This window comes from Dendropsophus ebraccatus, chromosome 3 (genome assembly GCF_027789765.1).
Source record: "Dendropsophus ebraccatus isolate aDenEbr1 chromosome 3, aDenEbr1.pat, whole genome shotgun sequence".
Lineage (NCBI taxonomy): Eukaryota > Metazoa > Chordata > Amphibia > Anura > Hylidae > Dendropsophus > Dendropsophus ebraccatus.
The window spans coordinates 184,749,734-184,774,935 of record NC_091456.1 but is presented as its reverse complement, the minus strand read 5'-3'; the positions used below and the strand labels follow the sequence as shown (position 1 = coordinate 184,774,935).

The 25,202-nt window shown below is 44.4% G+C and overlaps 1 protein-coding gene across 2 annotated transcripts; it reads left to right on the top strand.

Annotated features, from left to right (window-relative positions):
* The first annotated feature begins 1,788 nt into the window (after positions 1-1,788).
* On the top strand, positions 1,789-24,938 carry LOC138786352 (von Willebrand factor A domain-containing protein 5A-like). Of its 2 annotated transcripts, none has more exons than XM_069963323.1 (27): positions 1,789-1,846; positions 3,264-3,332; positions 3,623-3,825; positions 4,144-4,366; positions 5,257-5,426; positions 5,909-6,029; positions 6,465-6,634; positions 7,681-7,769; positions 9,085-9,226; positions 9,598-9,677; positions 10,059-10,173; positions 11,532-11,693; positions 12,924-13,027; positions 14,937-15,145; positions 16,420-16,452; positions 17,000-17,032; positions 17,130-17,165; positions 17,734-17,763; positions 17,851-17,889; positions 18,896-18,928; positions 19,025-19,057; positions 19,557-19,589; positions 20,097-20,135; positions 20,681-20,713; positions 21,403-21,548; positions 22,826-22,952; positions 24,133-24,938. In XM_069963323.1, exons 2-27 carry the CDS (start codon positions 3,278-3,280, stop codon positions 24,216-24,218), a joined length of 2,544 nt encoding a protein of 847 aa, XP_069819424.1. In that variant the 5' UTR covers positions 1,789-1,846; positions 3,264-3,277; the 3' UTR covers positions 24,219-24,938. The 2 variants fall into 2 exon arrangements, with proteins under 2 accessions (XP_069819424.1, XP_069819423.1); XM_069963322.1 differs by having other exon boundaries at positions 17,731-17,763.
* Positions 24,939-25,202: the final 264 nt, after the last annotated feature.

Here is a 25,202-nt window from a genome sequence, read left to right as displayed (position 1 = left end):
GGTAACTAACACACAGGCCCCCCAAATCCACATCAGAACTGATATGGTTCCTAAAAAAAAAAAAATCAAAATTTGAAATTTTGCTGATATTTGGAAAAATCGCTGCTAAATTTCAAAGAGCTTTAACATCCAAAAAAAAAAAAAAAAAAGTCAAGGGACGTTCACCAAATGATGTCGGCGTAAAAAAAAGATAATTTTTTTTGAAAAAGAGAATTTTGAATAAAAAGAAATGTAAACTTTTCAAATTTTTGCAAGAACAACTACTTTGCATATCAACGCTTGCAAGCAGATATGAATCAAAACTGACACTACACCAACTTTTTATTTATTTATTTGAATGAGTACCTGATGTTTTAAAAATGGTTAAAAAAAATCCTTCTGACCACTGATAACAGGCTTGTAGCTTGTATTACAGTAATTACGGTAGTCCCTGCCCTGCGCTTCTTTCCTTCCCGTCAGGAATTTATCATGACGTCACTCTCTGCTGTTCCTGTAACTGTAGCTTAGTGACTACCATAAAGGACACAGTACACGCGCGGACGCTCGTTATACTTTCGTTTCTGCACTTCCGTATCATGTGATTATGGTACCTTACATAACAGGATACACCCGCAGCTCTTCTCTGTTCTCTGCCCGTCCTGTACTTGTTATGCCCATGTATTATAGAGATTACGGTAAAAACAGAACCCAGGATACGGTGAGAGGTGAGATTCTCTATAAGGGTGCGTTCACACCTACCGGATCCGCTGCGTGTATGGGACCCATTGAGATTCACAGTACAGGATCCGCAGCTGATTTCGCTGCAAACTCGCAGGATGAAAATCAGCTGCGGATCCGGTAGGTGTGAACGCACCCTAAAAACTACAATCCCCAGCATGCTCTGCCCGCAGAGTGTATGCCGGGACCTGTGCTCCTACAGAACATGCAGGCACATGTAATAATAAGCCTTCCAACACAGTAAATGGGACTCTTAAGTAGTTTTTTAAACAATCTGGATTGTCAAACCCCATAGAGAGGTATAGTCATACAGTATATATGTGACAGAGTGAGAAGTATATACATACAGTATACAGGTGACATATAGAGAAGTATAGTCATACAGTATATATGTGACATAGAGAGGAGTGTATACATATAGTATACATGTGACATAGAGAGGAGTATATACATACAGTATACATGTGACATAGAGAAGTATATACATACAGTATATATGTGACATATAGAGAAGTATATACATACAGTATACATGTGACATAGAGAAGTATATACATACAGTATATATGTGACATAGAGAGAAGTATAGTCATACAGTATACATGTGACATAGAGAGGAGTATATACATACAGTATACATGTGACATAGAGAGGAGTATATACATACAGTATACAGGTGACATATAGAGAAGTATAGTCATACAGTATATATGTGACATAGAGAGGAGTATACACATACAGTATACATGTAATGTATAGAGAAGTATTTACATACAGTATACAGGTACAGTATGTGACATATAGAGATGTATATACATACAGTATACACGTATGTGACATATAGAGAAGTATATACGTACAGTATACAGGTAATGTATAGAGAAGTATATACATACAGTATACAGGTATGTGACATATAGAGATGTATATACATACAGTATACAGGTATGGGACATATAGAGAAGTATATACATACAGTATACATTTAATGTATAGAGAAGCTCCAGGAATAAACTACCGCACTGATGTAATAACTTTTATTGTTATACATTTAATATTATCTTATTCAGGCAGTTTATAGACGGAAGAATTTCCAGATTATTGGATACCAGATTGAAGGAATGTTAAGGTACTGGATTCTGCAGTGTTTTATTATTCAGCACATAAATGTACTTATTATTTCTACGGCCCAAATGCATAACCTAACATTTATCCACATTATATATCATCTGGCATTTCTCTGCCCAAGCCTCCAGCTTCTCCAAATCCCTCTGTAATATTATATTATCCTACTCTGCGCTGATTACTCTACCCAGTTTAGTGTCATCTGTAAATATGGAGATTCTACTCTGTGGCCCCTCTACAAGGTCATTAATAAATATATAAAAAAAAGTGGACCCAACTATCACCCCTGCCGTACCTCACTAGTAATTGAAGTGTACCTGTAATTTCAACAAACTTCGGACATTTTCAAGCCACATGTCAGAGGTTTGTATCTGTGGGGTCCGGGTGCTGAGACCCCGCCGATCGCTAGAACAAAGGCGTGTGCTCCACCCCTTCATCTACACTCTTATTGCTTATGTAGCAATGGACAGAATTATAATGGAACCCTATGGTCAGGGGGTGCACCTTTGTTCTAGCGATCAACAAGGGTCTCAGCACCAGGACCCCACTGATACAAACATCTGAAGTGTTGAAATGACAGGTATACAGGTAGGCCATATGACAAAAGTAGAAATGATATAATTTAAAGTGTCACTGTCTTTTCAATTATTTTTGCAGAAATCAATAGTACAGGCGATTTTAAGAAACTTTGTAATTGGGTTTATTAGCCGAAAAATGCATTTTTATCTTGAAAAAGCAGTTTGAAGCTCTGCCCACTGTAATCATGGTTTTCTATGGAGAGGGGAGGGGTGGAGGGAGATGAGGCACCAAAACAGGACAACAAAGAGTTAATTTACAGCTACATCACCAGGCTATCTCCTCTGAAATCAGCACTGACCTCTCTGACCTCTGAATACTGGCTTTCATACAGTTCCCACTGTGCAATCCTTTGTTCTCTACTCTCTGCTGGCGACTAATCTCCCTCCTCCCCTCTCCATAGGTTACACAGGGCCCGACTGATGTAAAAGAGCCGAGATTTCCTGATAATGAGCAGTGGATGAGAGAGAGGTGGGAGGGGGGGCCTGGGGAAAGTCTTTTTGAATGCAGATAATGGCATATTTGCCTAATAAACCCAATTACAAAGTTTCTCAAAATCGCCTGGACTATTGATTCCTGCAAAATTAAACACAAAAAACGACAGTGACACTTTAACATATTCTAAAGAGAGTAGACATCCTTACTGTAAGACCCCCCCCCCCCATGACCCAGATTTATCAAAGTGGGTAAAACTACAAACTGGTGTAAGCTGGCTGTCTGAGCGGCAGGAAGAGGGTCTGTTGTTCCGTCTTCCTGGAAGGGTTGTATACCTACAATCCACTTCTGTCCTGTATTACTACAAGATTTATATTCTGCTATATTGTGGTGTTTTGCCTTCTTCCCAGAACCGGTGGATAAGATGCCGGCCTTCCGTCCATGTTGTGGGCTTATCATTGCCGACTCCCGGAAACTGGGTGAGAAATCATTGACTGACTATAAAGGACGGCTCATAGACTTGTCTTGATAATGGGGGAACGATGTATACTGTCGGTGTGTACAGCTAACGGTGTATACAATCAGTGTGTACAGCTCATGGTGTATACAGTCTGTACAGCTCACTGTATATACAGTCTGTACAGCGGACTCATGGGTTGGACATCGTATATAGATTTAGTAGGGATGAGTTAGGTATTTGGTATAACTCATGGGCCTGTCTTGTTTCTTGGAACAAAGCCGCCATCTTTTTTCCTTTTGGGTCATCCAGTTCCTCTGCAGGGAATCTCGGTTGACGTCCAGGTGAAAGGCTTTGTGGCCGATGTGTCTGCAACGCTCAAGTATGAGAATGAGGAAGCAAAGGCGGTGGAGGCCATCTTTGTGTTCCCCATGGACCAGGACTCTGCTGTCTATACGTTTAAAGCCAAAGTGGGAGGAAAGACCATTGTAGCCGATCTCCAGGAGAAGCAACAGGTTTGTTATGTGCCAGTTATTTCAGGCTTATTGAGCCCTTTAGAAACATAGAAGATTGTTGGCAGAAAATTACCCCTGGTCCATCTAATCCACCCTATTACCACTTTAAAGGGGTTATCCAGCGCTACAAAAACATGGCCACTTTTCCCCCTATGTTGTCTCCAGTTCAGGTGCAGTTTGCAATTAACCTCCATTTACTTCAATGGAACTGAGTTTTAAAACGTCACCCAAACTGGAGACAACAATAGGGGGAAAGTGGCCATGTTTTTGTAGCGCTGGATAACCCCTTTAAGTTGTTGACCTACTCTCTCCCCCCAGGCTCACCAGACCTATGATGCCGCTATATGTCAGGGCCAGCAGGCCTTTCTCTTGGAGGAGAATGAGGATTCCTCTGATATATTCACCTGCCGAGTCGGTAACCTACCCCCATATCAAGTGGCCGAAGTCACCATAAAATATGTACAGGAGCTGCCGGTGGAGGCGGACGAGGCCATCCGGTTTGTGCTTCCCGCAGTCCTCAACCCCAGGTATACGCCGACAGGTACGTGCTGGAAGGAGTATAAGGAATATATAGAACATTGTTCTGGATGCAGTAGAGTCTGCAGGGGGCAAGAAATCCACCCATAACCTCATCAGAAGCCATATTGCCTAGCTCTAAATGAAGAGTGTTGTCTCTGACTGAATAATAGTGGCCATCTTGAATTTAAAGGGAACATAACATCTATTTATCAGAAATGGTAAGATAGTAGGTTTATTCCGCCTTAAATGAGGGCAGCAGAAACTAGTGACAGAATTGCTGAACAGATTGGTGTATTAATTACATCATTCTGTTCAGCCGTTCTCCTAATATGCAGGAGAATAGGATTCTTGCCACACCCCACCCCCGCCCTCCAGCTGCTGATTGACAGTTGCTGCCCATAGATAACTGCCAGTCATCAACTGGTGGGTGGAGTTTGCTGATGCCCATGAATATCCTGGACTACTGGGCACACGCACATAATGGAGAGGACTACTTATTGTCCATGTTATTCAGGAGGATCTCTAGATCAGCTGCACAGAACAATGTAAGTGATACATCATTCTGTTCAGCTTCTCTGTCACTAGTTTATGCTACCCTGAGATAGGACGCCATAATCCTGCTGACAGAGTCTCTTTAAAGGGAACAAAACATCTATTTATAAGTAATGGTAAGATAGCAGGTTTATGTGGTAATATATGTTGTTCCCTGTTATCAGCCATATCCGAGGCATAGAAGACTACCCCATGATTACTGCTTTATATCATGTATTACTAGTGATGAGAACCTCCAGGCATAGGGACACCATGTATGTGTATGTGCCACCCTCCTCCGTAGATCTCAGTGACTGCCCTGCCTGTATAAGTGACAACCTTCACTATTGATCTCAGTTACTGTTCTGCCCTCCTTTGCAGACCATCTTCTGAGTGTGACAGCCACCCGCCCCCAGCTGCCTATAGGAAGGATCCCTTACACCCTGAGTGTGAGCGCTCACTTCCAGTCTGCATATGGTATCACCAAGATAGAATCCAACTGTAGTATCAGCCCTGTGGAGTACACTGATGAAGGCAAGACCTCCGCCAAGGTAAGGGGTATAAGGCACAAGGTTTCCTACATATATATAATATCTAATATATATACCGTGTTTCCACGAAAATAAGAGAGTGTCTTATATTAATTTTTGCTCCCAAAGATAGGCTAGGTCTTATTTTTAGGCAATGTCTTCTTTTTCCATGAAGAAGAATTCACATGTCACATGCACAGCAGGGACAGAGCATATGGTGTGGTGGCTTCCGGCCACCAGGGGGAGCTCAACACAGCACACTGGTACAGCACAGCAGGGACAACGTATGGCATGGTGGCAGGTGACGGGATAATGGCAGACTGTGCAGCCCTACATCTGGCGATTGTGATTTGTGCCTATTGGGCCTATTGGGTGATAAACACTACAGGATTATTGGAGGGATGTCTTTATCTTGTATTTCTGCATTACACAATACCTACAATATCCGCCATTGTACCTGGTTACATTCACCGACCTCTGTGCTGTATATAATATCTTTGCAGCTCTCCTTGGCTGAGGGACACAGGTTTGATCGAGATGTGGAGTTACTCGTATATTATACGGAAATGTCCAGGCCCTCGGCGGCTGTGGAAGCCGGGATCGATTCAGGACTGGCGGAACAAGGTGACCTACAGTAATGTGGAAGGACTGTGACAATGCTGAAAGATGTTTTGGCGAGCATGGTGGGGGCCATTTTTGTTGTCCTGGTTAGATTTTTTTTATTATACTGTAATAATATGTCACTAGTTTTATAATTGGATGACGATGGAGAGCATAGCACCTCCGATGGCAGTCGTGCTCAAGACGATGAGTATCAGGAAATGTAGTAGAGAAGAGCCGACACTCACCAAATTTGGTGAGTGCCGGGTCTTCTCTACTATGTTTACTAGTTAGATAGTGTCTTGTTTATAATGTTTCTATACAGAATAATGGAAATCCTATGTTATCTTTTAGACATCTTTTCTTTTATGTTATTTCTTTTTTTATATATATATATATATATATATATATATATATATAATTTGCTTTTTGTAATTCTCTTATTTTGACCATTTTCAGGCTCCTTTATGTCCAACCCGATTGTCATGTTGAGTTTGTTTCCGCGTTTCCCAACTCAGCAGGAAGAGGCGACTGGCGGAGAGTTTATCTTTCTTGTAGACCAGTCTGGGAGCATGAACAGCCCCATCAATTCCGAGCTCAATGCCCCATTGCGTATACAGAGCGCCAAGGTAAGCACAGCGCCACCTGGTGGCTCCTTCAGTCCTATCATAAACACAATGCTTATAACATAATATTTCTGCATTGTGCGCCATGTCTGTACAACCTACTGTAAATGTATCAGTTATATGCAAAAGCCCTTGTAGGACGGAGCTGTATTCATAGTTCTGCAGACTTTAAAGCACCCATTGCTTTTTTAGTGTCTCCACAAAGCATTCCCTAGTGAGTTTCTTCTTTACCCCTGGCATTGTACAATACAGTCATCAGATGTCGGAAAAAGAGAATTGTCCTCCTGCATTATTTAAAGTGTAATTGTCATTTAAATGTCACTTTGCAGAGACCAATAAATATCAATAGTACAAGTGATTTTAAGAAACTCTGTATTAGGTTTTATTAAGCAAAAGAGTTTCCTTCTGTACTCCAAAAGTTGTTTTCCTACCTCCCCCCTCGCTACAGAAGAAGCAGGATTTCGGTGTCCATTATGGTCTATGGAGGGGGGAGGGGCCGAGGGGTATGAGTGAGCACAGAGAGGAGAAAAGGCAACACTGCACAGCACAACATCCTGCAATCTTCTCTCATCAAGCTCCCAGATAAGAGGTGACCTTTCTGACCTGTGAATTCATTTGTGCCCAGACAGTATGTAAACTGCACAGCTGCTTGTCTGCTCTTCCTTGTCGCTCAGCCCCTCCCCCCTCCATAGGTTATAATGGACACATCAGAACCCGTCTTCACTTTGCTCCTCTGTAATTAAGACTGCTTTGTCTGATAATGCACAGATAAAAAGTGAGGGGGGAGGTACAAAAAAAGCTTTTTGAGTACAGAAAGAGGCTTTTTTTTCCCTAATACAACCTTTGACAGAGTTTCTTAAAGTCGCTTGTACTAAAGTCGCGGATTTCTGCAAAAAAAAAAAAATGTAAATGACAGTTACACTTCAACTAAAACGTGCCTTCTTCCAATAACAATATGCAGAATAGTGAGCGCAGCTCTGGAGTATGATATAATATGTAACTCAGGATTAGTACTCGCTGCCAATGAGAGTTTTTCCTTTTCTGTGCAGGAAACCCTGATCCTTCTGCTGAAGAGTCTGCCCCTTGGATGTTACTTTAATATATTTGGATTTGGGTCCAACTTTGCCTCTTTTTTCATGTAAGTTTTAAAAAAGCCTGTGAGTTACATTAGATTTCCAGGCTGTCCAGGTGAGGAAATCCTCTTGTTTGCACCCAACACAACCCCAGCCAGACGAATAAAATGTGTCCCACTACAGTGCATGCCACTTATTTCACTCATTAAACTTATTGGAAATTCAGCCCATCGATAAGTGCCATTAAATCAGTAATCTGTATCAAACTATGGCCCCGTTCACACTGAGCAAGAACGTCAGAATGTCATTTCTTTGAGCGAAAAGCGTTGGCAGCGGAGGAGCGCATGCCCTCTCATTCACTCAAAGCAGCACACCGAGCACGGCGGGATTCTCCGTAGTGGAATTCCGACATTTTTGCTCCATGTGAACTGGGCCTATGCATCGAAAATGCAAGGCTATTGCCAGCAGAAAAATATGTGTGAACATATCCCACCTATTTACTATGGAGTCAACATTCTGAAATTCAGTCTCTCTGCAGCCACCACTAGATGGAGCTCTGGAGCTCATTGAAGACAGATTCATCATTAGATTCACTGGGAGCAGTGTCCATCTGAAGGGAATGAGTTCCACTAAAAGTGGCTGCAAACAGGAAGAACTAACTATCTCTTTAGCGTTTTTTTGAAAGAAATCAGGATATTTAAAGAGTCACTGTCGTATTTTTTTTTTTTGCAGAAATCAATAGTCCAGGCGATTTTAAGAAACTTTGTAATTGGGTTTATTAGCCAAATCTGCCATTATCTGCATGTAAAAAGCCTTTTCCCAGGTCCCCCCCTCCTTCCTCTTTTTCATCCACTCTGAAAAATCTGAAAATTGTGACTTGTTGCAGGAGACGTCCCCTGTCTGCTCTAGGGAGAGGGGAGGGGGGAGGAGGAAGGAGGGAGTTAGCCGGCAGCAGAAAGCAGATAACAGAGGATTACAGGCACGGAGCTGGGTGACAGCTGTAATCTGAGCTCAGACAGGTCACTGGTGATTGTCAGAAGAGATAATGAGTGAGGGATTTGTAGATTAACTCTTTGTTGTCCTGTTTTGGTCTTCTCTTTAGCTCTCTCCATAGGAGAACAATGAAGATGGGGGGGAGAGCTTCAAACTGCTTTTTCATGATAAAAATGCATTTTTCGGATAATAAACCCAATTACAAAGTTTCTTAAAATCGCCTGGACCATTGATTTGTGCAAAAAAAAAAAATCACGACAGTGACACTTTAAGACTCTTGGTCAGTAGCACAGAGCAGCGCCCCCTATAAAGATATATCATAAGATGAATTATTAGATACAACTATAATAATTTTTTTTGGCACAATCATTTCCTGGTACCCCTCAGGGAGAGCCTGGAGTATACACAGGAGTCTATGGAAGACGCTGTGAAGAAGGTTACTGGGATGAATGCCAACTTTGGAGGGACTGAAATCCTTCTCCCCTTGAGGAAAATCTTTTCGACTGGAAAATCTGAGCGGCCCAGACAAGTAAGTGCAGGGAATGGGCATTGGTTTACCAGAATACCAACTTATTGTCGACAATTAGAGAAGGAACCAGTCTCATCTGGACACCCAATATCCGGGGGAGCGAGCAGCTGTAAAAAGTAAATGCCACTTGGGTGTAATACTCTGTTTCTCCTGCAGTGTCAGCAGTGAGCTGCCCCTCCCCGGTGCCTTGGCTTAGTAATTTCTATAAAGGACTCTGCCTATGGATTTGTTCATTTACAATGGCCAAAGTGCGCAGTTTTTCTCTAATATGCAAAGTAGAAAGGGAGCGGGCTCTCTAGTGCCATCCATCGGAGGTAGTGTCCCTGCAATTGTATTCTTGGTCCCTATAAATACATCTGCCTCTTTTTTAGGTCTTCATCTTCACGGATGGAGAAGTTGGAAACACTAAGGAAGTGATCAGAGAAGTTGAGAAAAACTCTCACAACCACCGGTAATCCATTTATTATTGTGACCTCGGCCATAGACATAACATTAGGATAAGTCTACACAACGTTCTGGCTTGAGTCCATGTGGGCACAGTCTCTCTTGTCCATTTCATGTGCCCAATGTCCAGGAATCTGAGATATGAGAGCTGCCATAATGCTCATGTTCTGACTGTAATCTGATGACCCTTTGTTGGGTTCATTGGGATCTGTATTAATCTGTATGCAGTCAGCTCCCTCTAGTGGTGTCAAACTGTTATCGTATAACTCTGCATGAGGGGAAATAGGGGATGTAGACTTAGAAAAACAGGATCCTGACCCCTATAAAGATAAATTAGAAGACTCATCTGTGCCTATGTATATTTAATGTTTCTCATTTCTACTTCCAGGTGTTTTACATTTGGGATTGGTGAAGGCGCCTCCACGTCTCTCATTAAAGGCATGGCGCGGGCAGGGGGAGGAGCTTACGACTTTATCACTGGGAAGGACAGGATGCAGAGCAAGGTTAGATCATTTCTCCTTCATCTGCTGCTTTACTTCTCATATTCTGCTCTCCAGACTGGAAAGACTACACCACTTCCTGCTGCACATACAGCGGCTGATAAGTACTGGAAGACTAGAGATTTTTTAATAGAAGTAAATTAAAACTCTGACACTTTCTGGCACCAGTTTATTTGAATTTTTTATGTTGTTGTTGGAGTATCCCTTTGTCACTAAGTCTATGCTTCCTTTAATGAGTACAGCATAAACTACTGACGAAAATTCTGAACAGAACACTGTATTACTTACATCATTCTGTTTAGCCGTTCTCCTAATATGCAGGAGAATGGGATTCTTGCCGCACCCCTCCCCCCCGACCTCTTGACAGTTAACTGCCCATACACAGCATAGATAGATAACTGCCAGTCAGAAGCTGGTGGGTGGAGCTTGCTGATGCTCATGAATATCCACTCCAGGTGACTGCCCTGCGTCTTGTAGAAGATATCCCTGGCATGGACAAGGTTTCCTCAGAGGATGTCACTTCCTCCTAGGTTTTCTTGCACTGCATACTAGCGGTAGTCACTTGCATAAGAAAAGATAAGTCTCCATGTCCCTGACAAGGGTCCTGGCCTAAGCCAGGCCCTTGCTTTACTGCAGCAGGAACTTCTTTCTCTCTTTGTGTCTCTTCGCTTCTACTAACACCAAAAAAGATCCCCCCCCCCTTCCCCCACTAGGAACTAGCTCCTTTTTATAGGAACAACTTAGCTAGTGTGTGAAGGCAGGATAAGAGGAAAAGTGAGGGAAGGGAACCTGCCCCTGTAATAGGATAAAGTACAGCATATGACATAAAAGAGTTAACCCATGGGAACTTCAGCTGTGCATAGTACAGTACATAGAAAAAATACAGCAGCGACACCTAGTGGGGAAAACACTTAACACACTCTCCTTCATCCCCTTCTGTGTGAAGCTGATAGTTACTTTAACCAGGTGTATAAAGTCTTAGTGACACACCTGTGCTGGGACACTACACACAGAGCAGTAGTTATGAGGCCAAGTATAAGCAAGATGGCACAGAAAGCGGCTAGGTACTTGGGAGGTCTCACCTTCCCCGATGCAGTAGGTGAAGTACAGTAGGTCCGTGCTGGTCTTTTTTGCTTCTGTTTTATTTTTTTTTATCATATTTCTTCTTTCATTTTTATATGTTCAGTAAGTCATGAGTCTATCAAGTCATGAGTCTTCTCATACTTTGCCTAAAAAGTAATCCTCCTTCTCTATAAGACCAATGTATAGCATATGCAAATAAACCAATAAATCCTCCTATAGACCCCCCTGGGTGGTCCATACCATACCTGTATCTCACCGTTGTGCAATTTTTCGATCAGGTTCTAAAGGCAATGAGGTTGGCGCTGCAGCCGAGTGTGACCGACATCTCCCTCACATGGGACCTTCCTACAGGACTGGAAGCTGCTGTCCTCTCCAGGGTCCCCACCTCCATCTTCCAGGGTCAGAGGGCCATTATATACTCCCAGCTTCAGGGTAATATGGTAGGTTATGGTTGTAGCAATGAACCCATCTTACAGCAAACTCTTATGCTTGTTATCTTCTGTTGGCGTCCATAAGCCGAGTCCCACGCCTCGGCAGCACTTCTGACTTTTGCTATTTGACGGTAACCTCTCTGTCACATGGTAGTGTGGCATACAGGGGTGCAGCTATAGGGCAGGGGGGAGGCTTTTTCCTGTAAAGGACGATTTGGGTATTTATAACATCCCATGAGAGTCATACACTACATGGCAATATTATACTGTGTGTGGCAGTGGCTTACCATGGGTTGGCAGCACCAGGGGCAAAACAACGTATGCCCCTAGTATTGTAGATAAACCCCCATGATGACTCTCTAGGAGGGTAGTTAACCTCAGTGATGCCCCTAGCAGTGTAGTTACCCCCATGATGCCCCTAGCAGCGCAGTTAACCCCCATGATGCCCCTAGCAGTGTAGTTACCCCCTTGATGCCCCTAGCAGCGCAGTTAACCCCCATGATGCCCCTAACACTGTAGTTAACCCCCATGATGCCCCTAGCAGTGTAGTTACCCCCATGATGTCCCTAGCAGCGCAGTTAACCCCCATTATGCCCCTAGCACTGGTAGTTAACCCCGATGATGCCCCTAACACTGTAGTTAACCCCCATGATGCCCCTAGCAGTGCAGTTAACCTCAATGATGCCTCTAGCACTGTAACGCCTCATGATGCCACTAGAAGTGTAGTTACCCCTCCATGATGCCCTTAGCACTGTAATTAACCCCCCCATGATGCCCCTAGCAGTGCTGGTAACCCCCTTTCCCCCTAATGCCCCTAGTCTGTATCACATCAGGGCTTCTACAGGCAGTGCACAATGAAATTCCCTCATTGTGCATGACCCGCAGGAGACTGGAGAAGATGTGTGCTACCCCGGCATACAGGAACCTCACACGGCGCTCCCTCCTCCTGTGTCTGATGGCCGCCGCACTCAGTGTTATACTGGGGCTGTACGCGGCACACACATCAGCCGGCTGCATTGGAAGAACTGGCCGGATGCAGCCTGCATGCTGGAGGTCCCCACCACTGCATCCGGGCCCCGGAGCCTGAGGGACCCATAACGTCTCTATCTGAGTACTTATACATGAGGGACTGAATTCAGACCGGGGCCCATTGGCGTCAAGTTACGCCTCTCGTGGTATATGAGTAGGTGTGTGAAATCTGTTCATTGTCACTATACACTGATGTCTTCTGTTTTGTAGGTGAAGGATTGTGCGGCGGGCCAGGTCTCCCTGCAGTACAGGCTCAGGGGAGAACTCATAGTCAACACCTATAGATTCCCTCTAAATCTCCAGAATGTTCACAGGTGATTATATACCAATATAATGAGGACTATGGTCACCAATAGGCAAAATGGATGAGAATATGAGTTACTCAGGTTGTAACAGCTGGTTAGGGTACTATTACACAAAGCGATTTTTTTGACGATTAACGAACTCAAACGACCACTATGGCGAACGACCTAAAATCGTTCACCCAATTACACGGAACGATGATCGTTATTGTGTTTCGTCCTGTCGTCGCCACTGCCTTCACCGCTAATGCAAATGACCGAATGACGTCTTAATACATGCGTACGATTTGCAAAGGATCAATGATAAAAATAGGAACTGGAGAGAAAGGAACAGCTGCACATCCCATCTATGGCTGATACTAATGCCGCTAGGCCTATATTAAAAATCAACACCAGAGTGTCTGTATATGAATTGATCAAGCCATATTGCCTTGTGTACCACCGCGCAGGTCATCTGGTCCACACGGGTCCCTACGCTAACTCCACACCGTGTCGGTCAGCGACCGCCAACCCCGCAAAGCGTGCATGTGCAGGGAAGGGAGGCCATGGAACGGCCCTGCAACCCCAATGTCACAGGACCAGACCCAAAAAGCCCCACCAAAACCCAGCCAGCACCACCGGCGGGGTAGGCTGCCCCCAAACGACACAAGTATGGATATGGTATTACACTTACCATTGCTGCTCTCACAGAATGGGGAAGACATAAGGTCCGGACATGTGAGCACAGGCATCTCCTGCTAATTTTGGTCATGTGGGTCTTATAAAGGAGTGCGAGCTGTTCAGAGGGGGTGGTGGTCGCTGACTGGCACGGTGTGGACTTAGTGTAGGGACCCATGTGTATCAGATACCTGCACGAGGTACATGGGGCAGTGTGGCTTGATCAATTCACATACAGAATTCTGATGTTTTTTATGCAGCCGAGAGGTACTAGTATCAGCCATAGGTGTGAGGTGCAGCACTCTGTTTCTTCCCTGAACCGTATTTTGTTTCTCTCTTTTCTCCGTGTTTTGCACTCCTCCTGGTGAGACCCACATGACCGCAATTAGCAGGAGACACCTGAGTGCTCATGGTTTTAATCCCTCCTGTCTGTCCCATTCTATCTTTGATAGCTATGGTGAGTGCAATACCTTATCCAGACTTGTGCTGTTTGGGGGCAGCTTCCTCCGCCGGTGGTGCTGGCTGGGTTTTGGTGTGGCATTTTTGGGTCTGGTCCTGTGGCATGGGGGTTGCAGGGACGTTCCATGGCCCCCTTTCCCTGACTGTGCACGCCTGCGGGGGTGGTAGTCGCTGACCGGCACAGTGTGGACTTAGTGTAGGGACCCATGTGTATCTGCACGAGGTACATGGGGCAGTGTGGCTTGATCAATTCACATTGACATTGACAAAAGAATTCTGATGTTTTTTATGCAGCCGAGAGGTACTAGTATCAGCCATAGGTGTGAGGTGCAGCGCTCTTTTTCTTCCCTGAACCGCAATGATAAAAATAGGTTGTTTAAACGATTATCGTTCAAATCCGAACGATTTAACGATTTTTCGAACGATATTCATTCCGTGTAATACCACCCTTAGGATCCCTCAGGTTATCAGTAAGGACCCGTTCACATTTATCCTTTGTTGGGAAGCAGATACCACTAAGGATCCTATAGATTCTGATGGGCTTCCATTATGCTAATAAAAGTATACCATTTATATGGGATGGGAGGGGTCAGACCTCTGGGACTGCATGAACATCATGATGAAGGGTTGGTTATTCTCAGTGGGGTGATGCTGACCCTGCACTGCAGTACCCGGCACAGTGACCTCCATGCACACGTGACTAAAGTCTTTTAGTGACTTGTACTCTTTGGACACCTAGATGATCTCACTTATATATAGCGTGCATGTCATTTTCATTAGCTTCCACTCATCTTTCTTCTCTCAGACCCACCATCCATAGACTGGCAGCCAAGTCTCTCATCTCTAAGCTGGAGTATGGGATGGACTCGGGCTCCGAGGAGGTGAAGAAGAGAATCCTGGAGACCAGTCTACAGTCCGGAGTCATCTCCTCGCTCACTGCCTTTGTAGCCGTCGACAAAGATACCAAGAATCTCGTAGAGGGTCTGCCTGTGCGCTGGGACATCCCTGCTCCAGGTATATGATCATCTCCCGTCTCCAGGTATACCGCCATCTCCCCACTCCAGGTACTGTATACCGTCACCTCCCCGCTCCAGGTATACTGTCATCTCCCCACTCCAGGTATACCGTCACCTCCCTGCTCCAGGTATACCGTCATCTCCCCGCTCCAGGTATACCGTCACCTCCCTGCTCCAGGTATACGATCGCCTTCCCACTCAAGGTGTAGCATCACTTCCCTGCTCCAGGTGTACCCTCACTTCCCCGCTCCAGGTATACCGTCACCTCCTCGCTCCAGGTGTACCCTCACCTCCCCGCTTCAGGTATACTGTCATCTCCCCACTCCTGGTGTACCCTCACCTCCCCGCTCCAGGTGTACCGTCACCTCCCCGCTCCAGGTGTACCGTCACCTTCCCGCTCCAGGTGTACCGTCACCTTCCCGCTCCAGGTGTACCGTCACCTCCCCGCTCCAGGTATACCATCACCTCCCTGCTCCAGGTGTACCCTCACTTCCCCGCTCCAGGTATACCATCACCTCCCTGCTCCAGGTGTACCCTCACCTCCCCGCTTCAGGTATACTGTCATCTCCCCACTCCTGGTGTACCCTCACCTCCCCGCTCCAGGTGTACCGTCACCTCCCCGCTCCAGGTGTACCGTCACCTTCCCGCTCCAGGTGTACCGTCACCTCCCTGCTCCAGGTGTACCCTCACTTCCCCGCTCCAGGTATACCATCACCTCCCCGCTCCAGGTGTACCCTCACCTCCCCGCTTCAGGTATACTGTCATCTCCCCACTCCTGGCGTACCCTCACCTCACCGCTCCAGGTGTACCGTCACCTCCCCGCTCCAGGTGTACCGTCACCTCCCCGCTCCAGGTGTACCATCACCTCCCCGCTCCAGGTGTACCCTCACCTCCCTGCTCCAGGTATACTGTCATCTCCCCGCTCCAGGTGTACCATCACCTCCCCGCTCCAGGTGTACCGTCACCTCCCCGCTCCAGGTGTACCCTCACCTCCCCGCTCCAGGTGTACCCTCACCTCCCCGCTCCAGGTGTACCATCACCTCCCCGCTCCAGGTGTACCCTCACCTCCCCGCTCCAGGTGTACCCTCACCTCCCCGCTCTAGGTATACCGTCACCTCCCGCTCTAGGTGTAGCATCACTTCCCTGCTCCAGGTATTATAACATGTATGACCAGATACAAGTAGTGGACAATTACCAGCCAGTGGTGTGGGGGGTGGAAAACCGTAGTTCCTCTCACTCCCGTTTCCTGATGTCCTGTCCTTGTTTTTTCAGCGTTTGGATTAATGAACTCCTGGATGGGGACAGGTAAGAACCTCCTTTCTCTAACAGTCCACGTCTATACAGATTGAATCTTATGGCCTACTCTAGGTTTACTTATCATTGTTTTTGTTCACCTGATTTATTAATTTTGCAGTTGATGTGATGCAGTTATTGTCCTAAAAAACAACTTGCCAAATTGCCATTGCCTAGAGTGTCCGTGCCCTAGGCCTGCACCGCCTCTCCGTCCCTCCTCCCTGCCCCCTTAATGCCCCTGGGCAGGATTTTGGGTTGGCTCTGGGTCACACTGCCGGTGAGCTACATGTATCATTTACGCCTGCAAGACAACACCTCCTCCCCACCTTGCCACGCCCCCTGCTGGCCCATCAGGCGAGCGGGGGATACAGCCGGAGTACACCAAATCTGCCACTTCTCCCTGGCGTACGCCCAGGACGCAGGTTTCCAGAAGGAAAGATGACCCATCCGCAGACAGTTGAATGGTAGTAGAGGGGAAGAGGGTCTGAAACCACCTTTTCTCTCCCCGGTAGGCATGGCTTAGATAGAGCATAGATTATGTTATCTGTTTTTTTCCCAGGAGGCTTCAGCTTCGGAAGAGCGCCCTCTTCTGGTAGGGATGACCATCTCATTAATGACCAGTCATTTTACCTCAGAGTAACACCCAGCACTGTTTTTTGGTCTATGACATAATTTAACTTGTTTTGCAGGAACGCTATTTGGATATGCGCCTTCTTCAGGGACAGGTAAGAGAAAGCTTCACGAACGCCAACGTCTTATTTAGTTTAATTTTAGGGAATTTTTCTGATATAAAACAATCTGCACATTGCTATTAGGCTGGGTTGACACTATGGGGGAGATTTATCAAACATGGTGTAAAGTGAAACTGGCTCAGTTGCCCCTAGCAACCAATCAGATTCCACCTTTCATTTTCCAAAGAGTCTGTGAGGAATGAAAGGTGGAATCTGATTGGTTGCTAGGGGCAACTGAGCCAGTTCTACTTTACACCATGTTTGATAGATCTCCCCCTATGTTCTTTTGCAGCCCGTTTTTTTTTTCCTTCCTTTTTTTATAATGAAAGTCAATGAAAAAAATTAAACAAATGCAACAGTTTTTCCATCCATTTTCATCTGTTGTTTGCAGAAAATGGATGAAAAAAAGGACTGCAAAAACACAGTGTGAACCCAGCCTTACTATTCATTGATGCCGTCCTTTACATTCATATATTTATTGGGTATAATAGAGGTGTGTACCTTTAATATTAGACATATGTTATATAAAATTATACATTTTTACCTGTTTTCTCCATAGCAGCCTTTTCCTTTGGCGGTGCTCCCCCTTCAGGTAGGCGTCACTGTCTCTTTAATCATGGATCAAGAACATTTTTTTCCTCCACTTTACATCAGGTGACATCATGTACTTGTTTTGCAGGATTGTGTTATCCGAGTGCTCAGTGCTCTACAGCTTCAGGTATAATTCCAACTGCTGGTATATTTGACCCAATATAAAAAACATTACTATTACTGAGCTGCTATATCTGTAGTTTTGCAGTTTAATGCAGGAAAAAAGTTTTTACGCTTATAAAAATCAAAACCACTGTGTGGTTACAGAGGTTTTAGCTGTGTGACAGGAGAGCTGACCGTACAATGCGAGCAACCCCCCAGGATTCTCTTCTACTGAATGTGGACATGCAGCAGCTGTACACATGCGCAGTGAAGGGAGACACCTAGTGGCCATATGGATAACACTGATTTAAACATAGAAAATAAAAAAGATTATGTTATAAAGAGAGTATATTATAGTATATAGAGTATACTATAAAAATAGAAAAATAAAAGAGTTTATTGTAAACTTTTTGCGAACACCTGTTAATTTCTTAATTTTTTTTTTCCGCCATAGTGCCTTTTTAATTTAGATGACAGTAACACTTCAAAGCGTAACCGTCATTTAAAAGTCACTTTTCAGAAATCAATTTATATATATCAATAGTACAAGTGACTTTAATAAACTCTACAATAGGTTTCATTAGGCAAAAGAGTTTCCTTCTGTACTCAAAAAGCAGTTTTTCTACCCCTCCTCACTTCAGAAGAAGCAGGATTTCTGTGTCCATTATGGTTTATGGAGAGGGGAGGGGCCGAGGGGGATGATTGAGCACAGAGAGGAGAAAAGGCAGCCCTGCAATCACTACATCCTGCAGTCTTCTCTAACCAAGCTCCCAGATAAGCACTGGCCTTTCTGACCTCTGAATCCAGTGTTTTATGTGCCCAGACAGTCTCCAAACTGTACAACAGCTGCTTGTCTGCTCTCCCTGCTCACTCATCCCCCTCAGCCCCTCCCCCCTCCATAGGTTATAATGGACTCTGCAAACCTGTCTTCACTTTTGTTTCTTAAAATCGCTTGTACTATTGATTTCTGCAAAAATATTTTAAATAACAGGTACACTTTAAATAATTGATATAATCCATTTTCTTCCCAGGGACGTCAGTGTTTGGGAGTGCGCCCTCTTCAGGTGAGGTTTATCTGCAGATTTTTTTCACCCACCAGACATTTGGTAATATGCATTTATATCTAGATAATAATATAATAACATCTGTTCTCTTCCCAGTAACCCCGGCGTGTTTCACTGCATCTACATCAGGTAAATCAGCATAAAATCAGTCACAGTGCATTATCTTTTGTCTTTTGATTGTTTTAGAAATTGGTGTTATATGGTTCATTTACTATTCTCTGTAGCTAAAGGAGATGCAAATATCTGTAGTCATATATCACGAATCTGCTGCCAACCCTCAGAGTTGATAGTCAGGTGGTAACTCCCAGCAGGTTTCACCTGTTACAAGTCATCATCATATGATTCTGGTCAGACACCACTGCAAGATTTATGTACGAGCGCAGAACACATTATACATGTTACAGGTTATACTGTATACAATATGGTTTTCTCCCCGTAGGCTGGGGAACATCAGGTAGTTTTCACTTTTTTCCCAGCAATTGTTGATTGTACATATTATCATGTATCCACTCTTAAAGGGACAGGAACATACTATGGCCACAATATATTATTGCCTGGTCCACTGAAGCTGAGAGGAAACAGTTATGTAGATAAATAATTTATATACTGTCTTTTTCTTTCTTCCCAGGAACCATGGGATTTGGAAGTGCGCCCCCTTCAGGTGAGGATCAAATATTGATATTGGATGGTAGTCACAATGTGGGGACCGTGTATGGAGAGTGTACAGAGAATACAGATTCTCTACTCAAGCAGTGATGAGGCTATATATAACAATATGCCCACTCTGTAGTATACTGGCTGATCCCAATATAGTATGGCCTCATGATTCGCTTACATGACGAAACTATCATCCCTTTCTTGCTGCCCGAACCACAAGCCTTTAGGCCGATCCCCAGCAGCTTCTCCTCACCTCACCAGCCTGGATTGATGGAGCTCTTCTTGTTTGTGTATAGGCAGAGATCTATCAATCAAGGCTGGTGGGGTGGAGAGAAAGCGACCAAGGACCGCCCCAATGACTCCTGGTTCAGGCAGCATGGAAGTGATTATAGTTTCCCTTTAAGGAGATAAAGAAGCAACTTTCTTATATATAAACCCCTTTTTGTTACTTATCCTCGGTTAGATAAAACTTAGGGCGCAAAAAAATTATACCATTTGTTCATTTTCTCAGGAACACTTTTTGGAAGTACATTCTCTTTTGGCTCTGCAGGTAGGAATCACTTCTTACTTTTTCCTTGTGGAGCTCCTCCTCATCACACTTTCACTTCAAGTTTGCCTCTTAAATACCTTAACAAGGCCTGCCCTCCCTCTCACCAAGAGTAGGTAGCCTCACTGCCCACTTCCCTTTCCCACATACCTACAGCTCTCTTCCTTCTCCTCCTCCTCTATAGGGCTGTGCAGACTCTGCAGGACCTGTGATGACATCATAGTCACATGTCTAAGGTTCTGTAGAGTCTGCAGAGTCTGCAGAAACATTCCTGTACGGCTTCTCTGCTGCAGCTCTGCCTTGATTTGTTCAAAAGCCCTTTTTGAACAGTCTCAGCATGTAGCGGAACATAGTTCCACCTTATTGTCTTTACTCCCACAATTTTCTAGCTGGCTGTGAAGATATGACTAGTTTTATAAATCTCTGCACCCAGACCCCAAACCAATCAAAACACGTAACGTCTGCATTGTAGATCAGATGACAATATGCACATTGTTACAGTCCAGCGATCATTAATCATTACTCAGCACAATTTTTCTTCCTCCCAGGAACCATGGCATTTGGAAGTGCGCCCTCTTCAGGTAGGATTTACAGAGGATTAGTTTAATTGAAATTATTATTGTATAAGGTTAAAAGAGGCGGGATTACAGGACAGAAGGCGTGGCTAGTTAGGGGATACCTTCCCCCATCCCAGAATGGTCCCTCCTTCCTCACCACAAACTAGTCATGTTCCTATGTACAAAAGAGCAGGGTCAGATATATAATATTTGTTTCTTTGTCCACAGGAGCCTTTTCATTTGGAAGCGCACCCTCCATGGGTATGCATGACTTCTCTGACTGTGTTTTTAAAAAAAAGTTTTTATGTTAGTTTAAATAGCCAGATACATGACCATAAACTACCATAAATAACCATGACTATTTTTGCCCATATCACTATTCCCACAGTGTCTTCTGTTTCATTCCAGCACAGCTGCATCCATCCATTTTATTACTGTAAAGGCTCCATATGATCAACAACCTGACCCACAGAAAATTACAGTGTTTTTTGTTGTTGTTTTTTGAGAGGAAGTGGTCCTGGGTCCGGAGTCAATGTCATTGTCACCTATCAGACACCTTCCCTTCTAGATCTGCTGCCTCTATGGGATTGGGATATATAATAGTTAAACCCCCCATGGCTCCTCCCCATGTGTTCCCATATTACATTATGAAACCTCCCTAGTCCATAGGGTATACTATACACAGTGCTATTACAATAACTTTCTATCCATAGGCAGCCATCCTGCTCAGGAGGAGATACCTGCCCATATGAGGCTGATTTTTCTGCAGAAAGCTGACGGTTCCTGGAGCCCAAGCCCTGAATTAGCCGCAGTCTTGGGAATATCAGAGGAAGACTTGGAAGCCAAAAATCCTGATCAGGTTATTACTTCAATAATTGAGAGACCATATTTCATATGCAAGATGCTAAAGGGGTTGTTCACCAAGATTTCCAAGATTTTCTTTCTTTCTGATCAATTGGTGCCAGAAAGTGCCAGAGAATTGTAATTTACATCTATTTAAAGAAAATCTCAAGTACTTATCAGCTGCTGTATGTCCTGCATGAGGTGGTTTATTCTTTCCAGTCTGGAGGTTTTCCATGGGAGATTTGCTATTGTTCTGGACAGTTCCTGACATGGACAAAGGTGGCAGCAGAGAGTACTGTGTCAGACTGGAAAGAAGTAGTATGATGATGGAGGGGCAGGAGGATTAGAGGGGTAGTATTATGATGATGGAAGGGCAGGAGGATGAGAGGGGTAGTACTATGATGATGGAGGGGCAGGAGGATGAAGGGGGTAGTATTATGATGATGGAACGGCAGGAGGATGAGAGGGGTAGTACTATGATGATGGAAAGGGCAGGAGGATGAAGGGGGTAGTATTATGATGATGGAAGGGCAGGAGGATGAGAGGGGTAGTACTATGATGATGGAGGGGCAGGAGGATGAGAGGGGTAGTACTATGATGATGGAGGGGCAGGAGGATGAGAGGGGTAGTACTATGATGATGGAAAGGGCAGGAGGATGAAGGGGGTAGTAGTATGATAATGGAGGGGGAAGGAGGATTAAAGGGGTAGTACTATGATGGAAGGGCAGGAGGATGAACAGGGTAGTTGTATGATGATGGAGGAGCAGTAGGATGAAGGGGATAGTAGTATGATGATATGGGGTGCAGCTGTATCATATGGGCACAAACTACCAGTATATACAGTCAGTCAGTAGAATGCTATCTCTGAGTCTCAGCCTGCTCTGAGTGGGGTGTGTAATATACTGGGGACCTGAAACTGGGGTGTGAAATAAACTGGGAAACTAATACTGGGGACCTGACACTGGGGTGTGTAATGCTCCTTTTATGTTGTTCTGACTGTAAATTCTAACTGGAACATTTTGAACCCACATCCATGATAGGCCACACCCACTGAGACCATGCCCCACAATAAGCCATACCCCTTTTTAATGCTAAAGTGTCCCTGGAAAAAATGTTCAAATGATGGCTCCTATAAGTTGCGCCAGGGTTGCCCGAACTTAACATCTGAGTATCCATGTTTGTAGGGAGGTCTACAAAAATAGAAGTGTGTAAATGAAAGTGAAACCCGCATGAGCCGAGTACGTGAGTATTTGGTATCACATTCCCATATACTACATACTTCTCTTCTTCCAGGGAGTTGACTCATCGGTGTGGGCGACACTTCTGGCTGTCATCTGGCTTCATAGTAACTGTTCGGAGCAGAAGGATGAGTGGGAGTTACTGTCCAGGAAGGCAGTGACCTGGATCAAGTCCAAAGCAGGTAAAAGAGCAATAACTGTCCATGTGAACTGTCCTTAAAGGGACAACACTTAAAGGGAGATTCATCAAACATGGCGTAAAGTGAAACTGTCTCAGTTGCCCCTAGCAACCAATCAGATTCCACCTTTCATTTTCCAAAGAGTCTGTGAGGAATGAAAGGTGGAATCTGATTGGTTGCTAGGGGCAACTGAGCCAGTTTCACTTTACACCATGTTTGATAAATCTCCCCCTTATTCCGTAAAAAGAGGATAGAGGCTACGTGGGCGATTTATCAAAGGATATAAAATATAGACTGGTGTAAACTGCCCACAGCAACCAATCACAGCTTCTCTTTCATTTCACCAGAGCTAAAAGCTGAGCTGTGATTGGTTGCTGTGGGCAGTTTACACCAGTCTATATTTTACACCGTTTAATAAATCACCCCCTGAGTGTATGACTGTAGGACCCCCGGTGTACTATGTTCTATTTCCAGCAGTCCTATAGGCAATGAATGAAGCGTCAGTTCACACCATTCCCCACACTTTTCAAGATCACTGTTTGCTGTGACACTATGGGAAGAAGGCCTGAAGAAGGATGCAGAGTCACCCAAAATGTTGTTCATGTGTATGTTATATCTCACTCGTGTTGGTGTGTAACATCCCTGAAGTGGCCATAACTGCATCATAAACTAGAGAGGATTGTCTATGCCAGGGATGGGCAACCTTCGGCCCTCCAGCTGTTGCAAAACTACAATTCCCATCATGCATGGACAGTCGAAGCATGATGGGAGTTGTAGTTTTGCAACAGCTGGAAGGCCAAAGGTTCCCTACCCCTGGTCTAAGCCTATGGCCACAACATGTTTGGTGCATTTTCCAGGAAAAGATGGCCAAAAGACTGAGGCCAAGAGAGTCTCCTTCTAGTCTATGTGCAGATTTCACTTTCCTATAAAGTGGGCAAAATAACAATATAATACTATAAAATATACTTTTTTTGGACCATCACATGACCAGGACAGAATTTTATAACCTAAATGAACTGTGAAACTGACATAGAACGTTCCGGAACACTCACTATAACTTATCATCACACGAAGAGCCAAAGAATAACCTTTATCTGCAGGAACACAGCTATCACTATCTATACTGTATAATGTATACACCGCAGAGACCGTCTCCTCTGTTACTCTGTTTTCTACATTACAGATCCCAGTTGGAGCCAGTGGGTCAGGGCCGGGATCCAGTTACTAAAAACGACGGTGGATCTCCCTGATTTAGGCTTCTTAGCGTGATTATTAGCAGAATGGAGATTGCGGAGCTTCCGATCAGTTTTATAGTGACAAGAAGAATAGGTTTAGCTATGTTAGTTAGTGTGAGGGTCAGTGACGCAGAGTAAATCCCTCAAATTCTTCTAATCTTGGAGACTTAAAGGGAATCTCTCAGGTGGAATTTACGTTCCAAACTGCTGACGCTGTTATTGCTGTTAGGACAAGGAGATAAATGGTACCTTTCATATTTCTGTCTGTGCTTCCATACTGTAGAAAAATGCTTTTATTCTTCTGTGTAAAGTTTCAGAGAGGCCTGGAGGTCAATCAAGCCTGGACAGGGCCGAGAGCTCTCTGCTGCCACCTCTGTCCATGTCAGGGACTGTCCAGAGCAGGAGAGGTTTTCTATGGGGATTTGCTGCTGTTCTGGACAGTTCCTGACATGGTCAGAGATGGCAGCAGAGAGCACTGTGTCAGACTGGAAAGAATACACCATTTCCTGCAGGACATACAGCAGCTGATAAGTACTGGAAGACTGGAGATTTTTTAAATAGAAGGAAATTACAAATCTATATAACTTTCTGACACTAGTTGATTTGAAAGAAAAAGATAAGTCCCCCTTTAAGGCCTTAGTTTATATTTATTTAACCATTTGTTACATTGCCTAACACAAATTGTTGTTCTTTGTGAAGCTCCAGCCCCTAAAAAGTTGCATTATGTGAAATTAAAGATATTTTTAATGTACAAGCCTTTCTGAAATTCTACTGCTTAAGATGTATACTTTCTAATCTCTCATGTACTTTCTTTGTTTTGATAAACTGTTGCCCTTGGATACGACCACCTTAGAGCACTCACTAACATGGTCACACATGCTCAGTTACACCATGACCTGGCCATGTCTCCACCTCTTATTGGCCATCAGAAGACCCTTGGTTTCCTAAATAGTTAATAGGCTACAATATTAGTCTGCAGTCTACAAGGTAAATTATGGGACAGTCAGCCCAGGGCTCC